Here is a 15,920-nt window from a genome sequence, read left to right as displayed (position 1 = left end):
TTACACGTGTACTCTCTGGGATCACAGTGACAAGGATTTGAAAACTGTATTTCCACAGACTTAATCCTCCCTGAAGGATTCACTGACATGAAAATATGCTTTTTTATTTCCTCTAAAACTGGGTGTAACTAGAACACGTTCTAAAAATAATTGCTCCCCCCTCCCCTCCCTAGAAGCCAAAATAGCACATTTATTTTTTCCCTACACCACCTACTACTCTTTAAAAAGATGTATCGCAAAATCTTAGTACTGAAAGGAACATTAAAGGACCAGCTGGGTGGTTCTACTACCAGATCAAACATGATAAATGAAGTCAATAAAGATGTGTTTACTGTTGAATTAACTAATTTCTTCAAACTCTCAACTTTTCCAGTCAGTTTAAGCTTCTCACATTCTAGGTGCGAGAAAAAATACATAAAAACATATCCCTCAAGAACTTTGGGCATTTTTCTCAAAAGATCAAGGAAATCACAGAAAAACTGCCCACTGCTTTTCGCTAAACAAAGACCGATATGGAACAGCTTCCCCCATTTTAGCTGTCATGAACCTCCAGGCATAAATCTAGAATAAATTACCAGCAAAACACAAGCACATACTATCATTCTTTTTCAAGTATGATCTAAAAGGATCAACTGAAGTGACTCAGAAGATTCAATTAACAAGATAACTGATTTATCTGCTCAATCAGGAGTCCCTTTCAAGACTACCTTCTGCTTAGCAGAACTGATTTACCCTGTTTTGTGACTGTCTGAATATTACATTTCAGTAAGGTTTATCTCTAAATCAAAGAACGGATTCAATTTTTAAGACCTGGGATTATGTTTTGCTCCTTTTTGTTGCAAGGAAGAATGAGAGCAACGAAGGGAATAAAAGAGAGGTGTGTGAAACGAGACTAACTCAGCAGGAAAGAACTGCAAGAAAGAAAATATATTGCTCAGGATCGTTGTAATTTGGTTTGAAAGTCCCAGAGATAATGCAACTCCAGGATCACCCTTTGTTTCCTACCAATTTTAGATTGCAAAAGGAAAGCAATATCAAACACCAGAAGGGAGCGTGTTGGGGAGTTTCAATAGGACCTGGCAGCTCCCCCTAACTGGGCTAAAATATGGTTCTGAGCACAGTGTTAATAGTGTCAGTCACAAATAATAAGATTCTGCATGGTTTCAGTATCTGGGTCTGATTTCGGTTTATTCCGAGTACAAGCCAATCTGTTAGGCACTGGGGAAGGAGAAAAGCATCACTGCCTAATATTGCCACCTGCTGGCTGTTTGTGGAATCACATGCTCATTCCTTAGAGGAACTCCTGTTCCGAAAACACACAGGCGCTGTCGCTTCAGTCATGTCTGACTCTTTAGGACCTTAGCCCGCCATGCTTCTCTGTCCATTGGATTCTCAAGGCAAGAATAATGGAGTGGGTTGCCAGGCCCTCCTCCAGGGGATCTTCCTGACCCATGGATCGAACCTGTGTCTCTTATGTCTCCTGTAATGGCAGGCAGGTTCTTTACCACTATCACCTCCACACACACACAAAACACACTAGAAGTCCACTTTTACCATGAATATTCTAATTCTCAAAACCACCAGGATTTATAAACTATAAATAAACTTTGCATTTGTGCTCCTTTTCCACCATATGTTCTTTTTATGAACAAAGCCAAGCTGAGTGGTATTTCCAACCATTTACTCCATATTTTAGAAAGATGTATGGCAGTTTTACAAGTTAAAATATTGCTATTTTTTCTGAGTAACAACCAAACCTCCAAAAAAATTCTGCAGTGTGGGAAGGAATCTATAGCCACACTGAAAATGAAATAGGACAGAATTTTGAGATCCTCCTCCTTGTGTTCAGAATCCAATTCCTATAGGTAAAAAGGTCATCACTACTGCCTTGCTTCTGGTTCCTAGGAGGTCTCCTGCAACCATACCAACAATGGAAATGACTTCTTGCATGAGTCTGAAATGCTGACTCCCCTGTTTCTGGAGGGTGTGGAAGAAAGAAAGACACTCAAGCCTTAGAAGACACTTACCTTCTTCATACCTGTCATCCTGGATCAGGCCACCACCTACATAATAAGTGACAAAACTTAGCTGGGGATGTAGGCATTGTTATAAAATGGTGATGGAAAGCAGAAATGAAGTCAGACAAGAAGTCCCTAAGATTCTGGTCCTTCGGGAAGTGAGGGTTCATTTTCCATGGTGGACACAGGAGGACCAGACTTCTCACTCTGAAGAGAGATCCAAGATGAGATACGATGGGCAGGGGGGCGCAGGGGAAACCCGCCTCTGCCAGCATGGATCAGAGGCCTGTAGTCAGAGGTCACCTTCTAACAAGCCATGAACTGTGCTAGGCAAGCCCGGGATCAAAGAGGAAAAGAAACCTTCAAAGAAGCTGGTAGTATTTGATGAAACTTATCATCTCCCCTTGAGATGGTTGGATGGCATCATTGACTCAATAGGCATGAGTCTGAGCAAACTCCAGGAGATAGTGATGGCATGGGAGGCCTGAGGGCTGCAGTCCACGGGGTCACAAAGAGTCAGATGCGACTGAGCGACCGAACAACTCTGCTGAACATTTCCCCTTGTCCACAGCATCCCCAACCAACTTCTGTTAGTTTACATTTTCTGACGAGCACTCGCTTTTTCCTAGAGATGAATACTATATATTCTGGCCTGGTGTTTCTGAATATTTTTAACTGATTCTCTCCTTCCGACAGATATCAACTTTTCACTTGATGTCACAGAGTATTAAAACAAATGAAACGCTGTATATCTCTATGTTCATCTAATGTGACTACAAACACCCCCAGATTTAAAATTAAATCTTTTACTTCTAGATCCCCATGGTGTCTAGAAGAATGCTGGTTATAAAATATAAGCTAAATATCAGAAATTGAGAAGGGAATCAGTGGGAGGTGGGGAGAAAGAAGGAGACAAGACAGACTTTGGATTCTACTTCCCTGAACTGTCATAAATAAAGCAAACCCTCAAATGAAAGATAAATTACATTCCAAATCTCAAGAGGGGTGGCTGCAAAGATGTTATCAGAACAGCAAGTCTGAGGTTTCGGTGCTGGGCATGGGGAATTTGGGGGGATTAAAAGTGCAGGAGGAAGCAAGAGAGTCTCACAGAGCTGAAGTGACTGAATCTTATTCAACAGTGAGTTTTCCTGTTACAGAGGATCAGAATGGCATAAAACCTGCAAAACCTAAAGAACACCTAGCAACAGGAAAGCTAGAAAGTTAGCTGGCTGTTGGAAGAGAAAAAAAAAATTAAGAATGGCTAGGCAATTCCAACGGAGAAGGCACTGGCAAGCCACTCCAGTACTCTTGCCTAGAAAATCCCATGGACGGAGGAGCCTGGTAGGCTGCAGTCCATGGGGTCGCTACAAGTCAGACACGACTGAGCGACTTCACTTTCACTTTTCACTTTCACACATTGGAGAAGGAAATGGCAACCCACTCCAGTGTTCTTGCCTGGAGAATCCCAGGGACAGGGGAGTCTGGTGGGCTGCCGTCTCTGGGGTCGCACAGAGTCGGACACGACTGAAGTGACTTAGCTGTAGCAGCAGGCAATTCCAAACCTGCTCCTCCCTGAAAATGCCTAAGGAGAAACCACCAAGAACAGGTCAACAAAGGAGCGCCCTACACATTATTAAAAGCCAAATTTACCTTCAAACACCCGCTCTCTCAAAAACCTAATATTGAGGGAAGGAGGAAAGGAAAAATACTTTTTATGAGTTGGCAGTGGCCTTCCAGGACTTTAAAGTGAGAATACACTTATATAACTTCCGTGTTGTGAGCTCTGCAGCTCAACCCAGGCTACTTAATGGTTAAGCCAGGCACATTTCTGTGACACCAGAGGAGATTTTTCCTCAAGTCCCTGATGAAGCAAAGGGAAAACTAGAGCATCTCTCTATAATTAGGGTAAACATAAAACATCATCCAGACAGGGACACTTTGGAGAGTAAAAGGGGACAATATTAATAACTATTCTGGGCCAAGAGGCATCTGCTGGCTCAGTCCCCAGCCGAGTGGGACACTGGCCACCCTGCCAAGAACCAGGAGAAGCAAGGAATAACGAGTGTTCTCACTTAATAAGGCCAAGCACATGGAGCAAAGCCCAGGTAGGCCTCTGGCATGTTGGGGGCTAGAGAGACAATCCAGGGAAAACCTAAGAGTGAAGAGGAAGCTACAAGGTAGGGTGGGTTAGAAAAGAACAGATACGGCATAAAGCCCCAGATTCATTCATGGTAGAGTGAGTCATCCATAGGCTGGTTACAGACGGCCTCTCCAAGTCACACTAACAGCATCCCCACTCTTGAAATCTGTCATCATAGAGACAGACTTTATTTTGGGGGGCTCCAAAATTACTGCAGATGGTGACTGCAGCCATGAAATGAAAACACGCTTGCTCCTTGGAAGAAAAGCTATGAAAAACCTAGACAGTGTATTAAAAAGCAGAGACAACACTTTGCCAACAAAGCTCCATCTGGTAAAGGTTATGGTTTCTCCAATAGTCATGTATGGATATGAGAGTTGGACCATAAGGAAGGCTGAGTGCCAAAGAATTGATGCTTCTCAACTGTGGTGCTATTGAGAGTCCCTTGGACAACAAGGAGGTCAAACCAGTCCATCCTAAAGGAAATCAACGCTGAATATTCATTGGAAATACTGATGCTGAAGTTGAAGCTCCAATATTTTGGCCACCTGATGCAAACAGTCAACTCACTGGAAAAGATCCTGATGCTGGGAAAGACTGAAGGCAGGAGGAGAAGGCGGTGACAGAGGATGAGATGGTTGGATGGCATCACTGACTCAATGGACATGAGTTTGGGCAAACTCCGGGAGATAGTGAAGGACAGGGAAGCCTGGTGTGCTGCAGTCAGTCCGCAGGTTTGCAAAAAGTCAGACATGATTTAGTGGCTGAACAACAACTATGGTGGATGTCAGCTTGCTGCTTTCAGCCCGTCTGCGTGGCTTCCTTGATGTGGCTCTGCACACAAACTCTCTCCTCTGCCCAGACACTCCTCCCAGCCCCGGTTCTCTTCCAGCCCCTGCTCCCCCAGAAGGACTTCTCCAGGGAACCCTTCCTTCATCTCTTTGTCAGATTCCTACCCACCCTGCATTTTTCCTCTCGAGGCCCTTCCCATTTATATTTTATCTGTTTAACACTCACCTTTGCCTAATTTATTCAATCCTCTTTTCCCAGTGAGACCTGGCTTATAGGTAGCTTTTGACAAATATTTATGGATTGAATATATTACACAGGAAAGTGAAACGATCTTTCTGATGGCAGTTAAATGTGCAAGAAAAATTTCCGGTCATGAATTAGCTAGTGAAAAGTTTTAAAAAATTAAAACAAAGAGACAAATAAAAAGACCCAGAATGAGGGTCTTAGTAATTTTCTGAATAAGACCCTCAACAGTAGTTGCTAGGAACCCTGAGCCATTAACTGGCAGAAACAGCCTGAGATCAGTGTGGAGGCCTGACTCAATGTGACATCGGCCTCTAGTGGATAAAGTTGAGAATACAGCAATTCCAAGTAAAAGATATCCCCTAGCACTAGCTACAGCGAAGCAAACAAAAAACCCAAAATTGTTTGTTTTTCAAATATAAGGAGAATTTTCCTTCCATATGGGCACAGTCCATTGTCATATTTTTACCTCAACTAAATACTTAGCTTTTTGAGCAATCGCATTTAGAAATAGCTATCACATCAGAGCTTCCCCGATAGAGATTTTATACCAAGCCTGAGTAGGAGTCAATTTTACTACCCTAATGGCTGGATGGCATCACCGACTCGATGGACATGAGTTTGAGTGAACTCTGGGAGTTGGTGATGGACAGGGAGCTCTGGCGTGCTGTGGTTCATGGGGTCGCAAAGAGTCGGACACGACTGAGCATCTGAACTGAACTGAACTGAATTCTTTTTTTCCTAAATAATATTTTCCAACCTCCTGGTGTTTTTCTTGGACTTGAAGGCTACCAAATACACCCGAGATGGAGGTGCATTTTAAGCTACCTGCTACTCAAAGGGTATGTGACATGGAGAGAAATGATAGGACCAAAGAAGAAATGAGTTAAAGAGAACAGAGTGTGCAAATTAGACGCATGAATATAGGAACTAGTTTTGCTTTGTAAACAAATCAGATGAGATGATGCTGTTTAATATTATTTACTTTTCTCATTAGCATTCAACCTAACATCCTGAGATCATAGAATGCGTACAGTCTGTACATTCAGTTCTGTAGATCTTGCTTTAAGAGATTGTGATTACTTTTTTTTATTTTGGTTTTTCCCTGACCAGGGATGGAACTCATGCCTTCTGCAGTGAAACCGCAGAGTCTTAACCACTGGACCACCAGGGAAATCCATTGTCATTAGTTTTTTTTCTTTTAAAGATTTTTTGATGTGGATCATTTTTAAAGTCTTTATTAAATTTGTTACAATATTGTCTTTTGCTTTTATGTTTTGATTTTTTTGGTTTTTATGTTTCGATCTTTTTGGCAGTACAGCATGTGGGATCTCAGCTCCCTGACCAGGGATCGAACCCACATTCCCTGCATTGGAAGGTAAAATCTTAACCACTAGACCACCAGGGACATCCATTGTCGTTACTTTTTAATCTCCAGGTTTTAAGGACACTATTATTGCCCACCCACCCTACTCCAGTCTTTATAACATCTTTACATATCTCTTATTGAATCTGCATGCAGGATGTTGCTCAGGAGAGAAAATCTTTGGAACTCAAATAAGGGCCACCATATAAAGTGAGCTCAAGAGGGAAAGGGGTGGTACAGAAGAGACCATCTATGTGCCTTCTCACAGGGCAGAAGGACAGCAGGGGATACTGTGAGGGCAGCGCAGTGTGTTCTCAGGAAGGAGGCTGAATCTCTTGATCACACATGTTCCAATCTAAATGTACCAACAAGTAAATCCACGTTCCCACATAAAACAAATAATTCTTAGATACTGGCCCCTCCTTGCTTTAAGCAATGGGAACCACACTGCCAATCATGTTCTCAGACTGGATCTGTACAGGAAAGGTACTTCTGAGCACTTTTCTCAAAGCTCTGTTTCCCCAAACACCTGGAACTCATACACAGGTATCATAGAGATGGCACCCTTGCTCAGTTTCAATTAAGTGCCATGGTACCAGCTGGTAATCATAAGAGTTGGCAGAGAGAGAAGCAATAAGGTATTCATTTAATAAGCCTATCACCTCAGCACTATTCCTCTGGCATCCTCTTTTACATTTTCAATAGCACAGGATGCTAGAACTCTTTTGAGAATGGAAGCTCTGCTGTGCCAGGGAGAAGTCGGAGGGGAGGCTATGCAGAGGAAAAGTCAGGTCAGAGACATGCCCTTCCAGGGGACTTGAAAGAAACAAAGATGTGGTTTAAGTGACCGCCCCGGCCCCTGCTGCCCTGGAGTCCGGGGGCATACCCACCATTTCCTTGAATGCACTTTCAAGAGCCCCGATGACCAGGCACTCGTGCGGGATCTTCTTCTCGGTGAAGAAGCGCGTGGGCGGGGTGCTGGGGGAGCCCGGGGCGCCCACCCCTCCGCGGAGCGAGGCGGCGCGGGTCAGAGTCCGGCTGCTGGAGGGCGTGTGGTCCGGCTCCTCGCCCAGGCAGGCGGGCGGCAGCACGGCCGAGTTCTTCAGGATCTCCACGATGTCCTGCAGCTGCTCCGTGATGTGGTGCTGCAGCAGGCGGGACGCCACCACGGCCGCCCCGGACCCCGCGTGACCATCAAACAGCGACCAGTAGTGGCAGGAAACGCCGTCCGATTCCTGCGGGAGAGGGCGACAAGCAAGCGTGAGAACTGTGGCGGCCACTGCCCCGGGCTGAGGGCGACCCCTCTGGGGCTCAGCGCATCCACCCCTGGTCAGTCTGCAAACAAGGGCGGGGGGTGGGGGGGAGGGCAAAATAGGGCGAGACGCTCAGGAACGTGTGCCCAGGTGCATCACAGCGGCTCCCTTATCCCCGCTCCGCCCCTCCGCCACCGAGATAAAGTGGTCCCTGCCTGTCCACCAAGGGCAAGATCTCAAGGCATCACCCACTCAGCTGGTGTGAGATCCACTTTAATTTGATGTGTAAGGACTTCCCTGATGGTCCCTTGGCTAAGACTCTGCTCCCAAGGTGGCAGGCGTGAGTTTGATCCCTGGTCAGGGAACTAGATCCTTCATGTGGCAACTAAGATTTGGCACAAATAACCAAAAATAAATATTAAAAAAAAATTTTGATGTGTAGAAGTGAGAGGTAACACTACATACAAACATTAAGTCTTCACAGTTTTAACAGCTACTTTCTCATTTCCCTTCTACTGCAACCCCAGAGCAGGTTTGACACAGTCTTTTTAAAAAATTTTTTATAATTAAGTTTATTTATATTTAATTGAAGGATAATTGCTTTACAATATTGTGCTGGTTTCTGCCAAACATCAACACGAATCAGTCATAGGTATACCTATGTCCCCCCTCTCTTGACCCTCCCTCCCCCCTCCCTCGCCATCCGACTCCTCTAGGTTGTCACAGAGCCCTGGTTTGAGTTTCCTCAGTCACACAGCAAATCCCCAGTGGCTATCTACTTTACATACGGTAGTGTATATATTTTATATATGTTACTCTCTCCATACACCCTACCCTCTCCTTCTCTCCCTCCCTCCTTCCCCCGCCCCTTCCCCCCTCCCCCACCGCTGTGTTCATAAGTCTGTTTTCTATGTCTGTGTCTCTTTAGAGGAAATTAGGCCCTTTTTACAGATGCTTCAGGGTAGTAGACTCGCTCCCCCCGGAACAGGGCTTTTACACTCTCAGATAATTGCCCCATCTGCTTAGGTCTACATCCTGAATTTTTAGAACGTCTTCCCCTTGAACACCCCATCTAGTCAAACCTTCACAAGATGCAGACAATTAAAATCTCCTCTTCATGTTTCCTACTTCCCTCAGTTTTCCAGCTGTCACTCAGCATCTTGGCTTCCTCTTCCTACCCTGAAGCTACATGCAGCCCATGTTCCCTCATCTGCCATGGATCCGGTACCTGCTGGTTGATTTCGAGACTGTTTCAAGATGAGCACTTTTAAAAACCATGTTTGAATCATATATGCCTAAGATCTTAGCTACAGGGGGGAAAAAAAGGTGTTCATTATGATGTATCTAGCGGAGTAAGATATTAAATGGTGAGATTAAATAGGTATGGTACATGTTACATCCACTTCTGACAACTAGGTTTGTCTACTCTGCAGCAATAAATACTGCATTCTTTTTGTTGTTGTTGTTGTTGAAACCATGATATAAAGTTCTTTTGCTCTATTTTATTTTTTTAAATTGAAATCTATTTGCCCTATAACATTGTGTAAATTTAAGGTGCACAGCTTGTTTGATACATTTATATGTTGTGATATAGTTGGCATCATAGCCAATACTTAGTATCTCTATCACTTCACATATTTTTTCTTTGTGGTTAGAATAAGTTCTAATCTCCTGGCATGTTTCATTATTATAATATTGTTGTCTGTGTTCACTATACTGTGCATTAGATCTCTAGGACTTATTTACTCCTCGTTGCCTATTTACTACTCATCTCTCCTATCCCTCCACCCTCCAGTCCCTAGTAACCTCTGTTTGGGTCTATCTCAGAATGATGCTGGAAGATACTATGTAGTAGAATGAATTATGCCATTACTCGACTTGTGCCCTTTAAATCTTTGTTTTTACTCAATTCTGTGCTAGATGCTTCGAGATAATTTTTGGGGGGAGGTCAACAAATATTTACTGAGCAATCTTTCTGTGACAGGCACAGAGAGTGGGGCAGTGGGGATGAAAAACTAGACGAAAGAGATATCAATCACAGTCTGATCTCAAGAATCCAGGGGAGAGACAGACACAGATAAATGTGAAGTCATAATTCTGGTGAGGGTGACAAGGAGAAGTTCTTGGTGCTGTGAGACCAGCCTGCAGAGGGGCATATTGCAGGACGCTTCCTGAGGACATGAGACCAGGCTAACAGCCGCTGGAAATCCACAAGGTAAGGAGGGGAGAGGAGAGAATGCCAGGTGGCAGCAAAAGCAGATACAAAAGCTCTGTGGTCAAAGGGGTGTCATGAGGAGGAGGAGACTGAACCACGGCCATGTGACTGAATAGGGGAGGCAGGCGGGAAAGGAAGGAGAGGAAGAGAGCTGGACCACTCCGTCCCTCCAGGATACACAAAGGACCCAGAACAAGTGATGGCTTTAGCTTAAGAGTAACAGAAAACCACTGATTGAGGTGGGAGTTAGAAAATCGATTTATATTTTTAAAACATCATTCAAGCTATGCTGTGAGGATTAGGAGAGAAGAAAGGGCGAAAGTGAGAATGCCAGTTAGGACATCAGTTGCTCAGTCGTGTCTGACTCTTTGCAACCCCGCGAACCACAGCACGCCAGGCCTCCCTGTCCATCACCAACTCCCAGAGTCCACCAAACCCCATGTCCATCGAGTCGGTGATGCCATCCAGCCATCTCATCCTCTGTTGTCCCCTTCTCCTCCTGCCCTCAATCTTTCCCAGCATCAGGGTCTTTTCAGATGAGTCATTGCTTCGCATGAGGTGGCCAAAGTACTGGAGTTTCAGCTTCAACATCAGTCCTTCCAATGAACACCCAGGACTGATCTCCTTTAGGATCGACTGGTTGGATCTCCTTGCAGTCCGAGGGACTCTCAAGAGTCTTCTCCAACACCACGGTTCAAAAGCATCAATTCTTCAAGACTCAGCTTTCTTTATAGTCCAAATCTCACATTCATACATGACCACTTGAAAAATCATAACCTTGACTAGATGGATCTTTGTTGGCAAAGTAATGTCTCTGCTTTATAATATGCTGTCTAGGTTGGTCATAACTTTCCTTCCAAGGAGTAAGCGTCTTTTACTTTCATGGCTGCAATCACCATCTGCAGTGATTTTGGAGCCCCCCCCCCCGCAATAAAGCCAGCCACTGTTTCCCCATCTATTTGCCATGAAGTGATGAGACTGGATGCCATCTTAGTTTTCTGAATGCTGGGCTTTAAGCCAACTTTTTCACTTTCATCAAGAGGCTCTTTAGTTCTTCTTCACTTTCTGCCATAAGGGTGGTGTCATCTGCATATCTGAGGTTATTGATATTTCTCCCGGCAATCTTGGTTCCAGCTTCTATTTCCTCCAGCCCAGCATTTCTCATGATGTACTCTGCTGCTGCTGCTAAGTCACGTAGTCGTGTTCGACTCTGTGCGACCCCATAGATGGCAGCCCAACAGGCTCCTGTCCCTGGGATTCTCCAGGCAAGAACCCTGGAGTGGGTTGCCATTTCCTTCTCCAATGCATGAAAGTGAAAAGTGAAAGTGAAGTCGCTTAGTCGTGTCCAACTCTTAGCGACCCCATAGACTGCAGCCTACCAGGCTGCTCCGTCCATGGTATTCTCCAGGCAAGAGTACTGGAGTAGGTTGCCATTGCCTTCTCTGGATATACTCTGCATATAAGTTAAATAAGCAGGGTGACAATATACAGCCTTGACGTGCTCCTTTGTCTATTTGGAACCAGTTTGTTGTTCCATGTCCAGTTCTAACTGTTGCTTCCTGACCTGCATACAGGTTTCTCAAGAGGCAGGTCAGGTGCTCTGGTATTCCCATCTCTTTCAGAATTTTCCACAGTTTATTGTGATCCACACAGGCAAAGGCTTTGGCATAGTCAATGAAGCAGAAATAGATGTTTTTCTGGAACTCTCTTGCTTTTTCCGTGATCCAGCGGATGCTGGCAATTTGATCTCTGGTGCCTCTGCCTCTTCTAAAACCAGCTTGAACATCTGGAAGTTCATAGTTCACGTATTGCTGAAGCCTGGCTTGGAGAATTTTAAGCATTACTTTACTAGCGTGTGAGATGAGTGCAATTGTGTGGTAGTTTGAACATTCTTTGGCATTGCCTTTCTTTGGGATTGGAATGAAGACTGACCTTTTCCAGTCCTGTGGCCACTGCTGAGTTTTCCAAATTTGCTGGGATATTGAGTGCAACACTTTCACAGCATCATCTTTCAGGATTTGAAATAGATCAACTGGAGTTCCATCACCTCCACTAGCGTTGTTCATAGTGATACTTCGTATGGCCCACTTGACTTCACATTCCAGGATGTTTGGCTCTAGGTTGGTGATCACACCATCGTGATCATCTGGGTCATAAAGATCTTTTTTGTACAGTTCTTCTGCATATTCTTGCCATCTCTTCTTAATATCTTCTGCTCTGTTAGGTCCCTACCATTTCTGTCCTTTATTGAGCCCATCTTGGCATGAAATGTTCCCTTGGTATCTCTAATTTTCTTGAAGAGATCTCTAGTCTTTCCCATTCTGTTGTTTTCCTCTATTTCTTTTTAATGATCACTGAGGAAGGCTTTCTTATCTCTCCTTGCTATTCTTTGGAACTCTGCATTCAAATGGGTATATCTTTCCTTTTCTCCTTTGCTTTTTGCTTCTCTTCTTTTCACAGCTATTTGTAAGGCCTCCTCAGACAGCCATTTTGCTTTTTGCATTTCTTTTTCTTGGGGATGGTCTTGATTCCTGTCTCCTGTCCAATGTCATGAACCTCCGTCCATAGTTCATCAGGCACCCTGTCTATCAGATCTAGTCCCTTAAATCTATTTCTCACTTCCACTGTATAGTCATAAGGGATTTGATTTAGGTCAATCCTGAATGGTCTAGTGGTTTTCTCCACTTCAATTTCAGTCTGAATTTGGCAATAAGGAGTTCATGATCTGAGCCACAGTCAGCTCCCGGTCTTGTTTTTGCTGACTGTATAGAGCTTCTCCATCTTTGACTGCAAAGAATATAATCAATCTGATTTCAGTGTCGACCATCTGGTGATGTCCACGTGTAGAATCTTCTCTTGTGTTGTTGGAAGAGGGTGTTTGCTATGACCAGTGCGTTCTCTTGGCAAAACTCTATTAGCCTTTGCCCTGCTTCATTTTGTACTCCAAGGCCAAATTTGCCTGTTACTCCAGGTGTTTCTTGACTTCTTACTTTTGCATTCCAGTCCCCTATAATGAAAAGGACATTTTGGGGGGTGTTAGTTCTAGAAGGTCTTGTAGGTCTTCATAGAACTGTTCAACTTCAGCTTCTTCAGCACTACTGGTCGGGGCATAGACTTGGATTATCATGATATTGAATGGTTTGCCTTGGAAACGAACAGAGATCATCCTGTCGTTTCTGAGATTGCATCCAAATACTGCATTTCGGACTCTTTTGTTGACCATGTTGGCTACTCCATTTCTTCTAAGGGATTCCTGCCCACAGTAGTAGATATAATGGTCATTGGAGTTAAATTCACCCATTCCAGTCCATCTTAGTTCACTGATTCCTAGAATGTCGATGTTCACTCTTATCATCTCCTGTTTGACCACTTCCAATTTTCCACGATTCATGGACCTAACATTCCAGGTTCCTATGCAATATTGCTCTTTACAGCATTGAACCCTGCTTCCATCACCAGTCCCATTCACAACTGCGTGTTGTTTTCGCTTTGGCTCCATCCCTTCATTCTTTCTGGAGTTATCTCTTCACTGATCTCCAGTAGCATATTGGGCACCTACCGACCTGGAGAGTTCATCTTTCAGTGTCTTATCTTTTTGCCTTTTCATACACTCAATTAAATCCAGGTAAGAGGAAACATTTATGAATGACTAAAAGCACCTTAAAATTAAGGAATAAGCACACTAACTCAGAAGAAAATTAAGTTAAAAAACAATGACCTAAGGACTAGAAGATCTGGATTCAGTGGCATCTTCAACATCAGTCAGCTAAGAAGGAGGCAAAGCAAGGAGAGGAAGGCAGTCCAGGCATTGGCCCCTGGCTGGGTCACTCTGGAGCTGGACATCCTTGTTACCTAACGCTTCTGTGCCATGGTTTCCTAGTAACTAAAAGGCAGGTGATAGCTACCTTACTGCGGAGAAGTATTGGGGAGCCTAAATGGTAATTTACGCCAAATAAGTAGCTAACTAACATGTCTGAAGCGAGCGAGCGTGTGTGCATGCATGCGGGCATGTGTGTATGCATGCGGGCGTGTGTGTTACCATTACAGTATGGTCCTAGATAAGTCATTTTCTGGGCTTCAGTTCTTCAACAAAATGAGGAGTGGGGGACTTCCCTAGAAGACTCTGATCCCCTTGCTATCTCTCCAAGTTCAGCATTTAAGCAGGATAGACCAGTGTGGGCTACAGAAGTGGAGAGGTGGGTCTTGAAGACAGGACAAGTAGAACTTGAATGGATCGAGAGGTATGGCTCAGGTGAAAGGGCTGATTCTGGTAGATGCTCATCTAGGGTCTCTTCTCCTCCTCACTACTGAGTCTGTCCGGGACAGCAACACGTCCACTAAACATACTCACACCCCAGACTCCCTTGCAGCTCTGTATGGTCACGTGGCCTCACTGTGGCCAATGAGCTACAAGAGGAAGTATCCTGGTTAGAACTTCTAGGAAAGCTAGGGTTTTCTTGACAAAAAATACAACTCAATGGGCCTGGTCTTTTACCCTTTATTCTTCCCCCATTCTTCCTGCCTGTCACAGAAATGACACCTGGAGGTAGCATAACTATCTCTTGCCAAAAAGGCTAAAAGCTGCAGCCCAGGGTTGAGACAGATATATTTCGCTCAGGCTTTTCCAACTCTTTGCAATCCCATGGACTGTAGTCTGTCAGGCTCCTCTGTCCATGGGATTTTCCAGGCAAGAATACTGGAGTGAGTTGCCATTTCCTATGCTAGGGGATCTTCCTGACCCAGGGATCGAACCTGTGTCTCTTATGTCTCCTGCATTAGCAGGCATTTTACCATTAGCGCCACCTGGAAACCAGCCCAGGGTGGGAGGGCAGGAAATAAGAAAGAGCCCGGGCCCTGGATGTCTGGCTGGGAAATGCTGCACAGGCCCTGGACAAGCTGTCGTGGGTTTCAAGACATTTCAATGAGTCATTGTTGTGAGATTCTGCAACAACAGCTGGGCACGTGAAGAAGCAAGGATGGGTGTATATGTAGTATCCTGGGACTTGTGGCATGCGTGGTAATAATGGAGAAGCACATGTAAGTAAGGCACAAGCAGAGAAAAGAATCCGAGGGAGCCAGAAGTGGATATCCACTTAGAATAAACCAGGACCCCAGGAAACGGTTCTTAATTCAGGGCATCTGTGGAAAGACTTCAGGGAGTCCATGAATCCATCTTTATTTTCACACACCTCTGAAAATGGACACCTCCCTCTATGATGAATGTAAGACAACAAAGCACAGCAGTATCAGCAGTATCTGTGACTTGGTCACCAATAGAAATAGCACTGTCCTTCCACACAGCTTGAATTATCGTTTATGCTCATCACTACTTTGCAATGATTATCAACCCACTGCAAGCTCTTGTTACTTGCTGCATTAGTAAAGTACATGTTGCCATATTATCAACACATCCCCATGACTAGGAAAAAGTGGCAAAAGGAAAGGATTTCTTGCTCAGTGAATCTAATTCCCCAAAGGGCCCAAGGCCACCTGGGTGAAAGCCACTCACACAGTCCTACATCCGATTCAATGAAAGCCCAGCCAACGTCTCTGAGGATGCTGCAGCAGGGGAAGCGTAGGGATGGGAGAGGAGCCATCGTGTCAGTGTCTGGGCACAGATCCTGCGACACCAAACTTTCTCATGTTTCCAGAGCCATGATTTGAACCAAAGAAGATCAAACCCCGTGAGGTAACAAGCCACACTGCCATGGAATGCCATGACATTTTAAAACAGCAACTCTGAAATTTTTTTGACAAGCAATCCAACCATTTCCTTCAACAAGGTAGAGCATTCTGCAGCTACCAAAACCACCACCAGCTGACAAAATATCTGGGGAATTTTTAACAGTCATGAAAAGGCTTGGGTTGGGGGCCCTCTGAGTGGGGCTCAACA

General features: G+C 44.5%; 1 protein-coding gene across 1 annotated transcript in view; it reads right to left on the bottom strand.

The window, feature by feature from the left end:
- The window catches only part of PPM1H (protein phosphatase, Mg2+/Mn2+ dependent 1H), a 320,445-nt gene that overhangs the window by 166,638 nt on the left and 137,887 nt on the right, over positions 1–15,920 (bottom strand). The window contains exon 3 of the mRNA XM_055395097.2: positions 7,450–7,794. Within this exon, the coding sequence (XP_055251072.1) occupies positions 7,450–7,794 (345 nt within the window). The remainder of the gene's footprint in view (positions 1–7,449; positions 7,795–15,920) is intronic.

Source organism: Moschus berezovskii, chromosome 6, assembly GCF_049115385.1.
Source record: "Moschus berezovskii isolate FMDL1 chromosome 6, NW_MosBer_1.0, whole genome shotgun sequence".
NCBI classification, from domain to species: domain Eukaryota; kingdom Metazoa; phylum Chordata; class Mammalia; order Artiodactyla; family Moschidae; genus Moschus; species Moschus berezovskii.
This window is presented reverse-complemented; position numbering and strand designations above follow the sequence as displayed.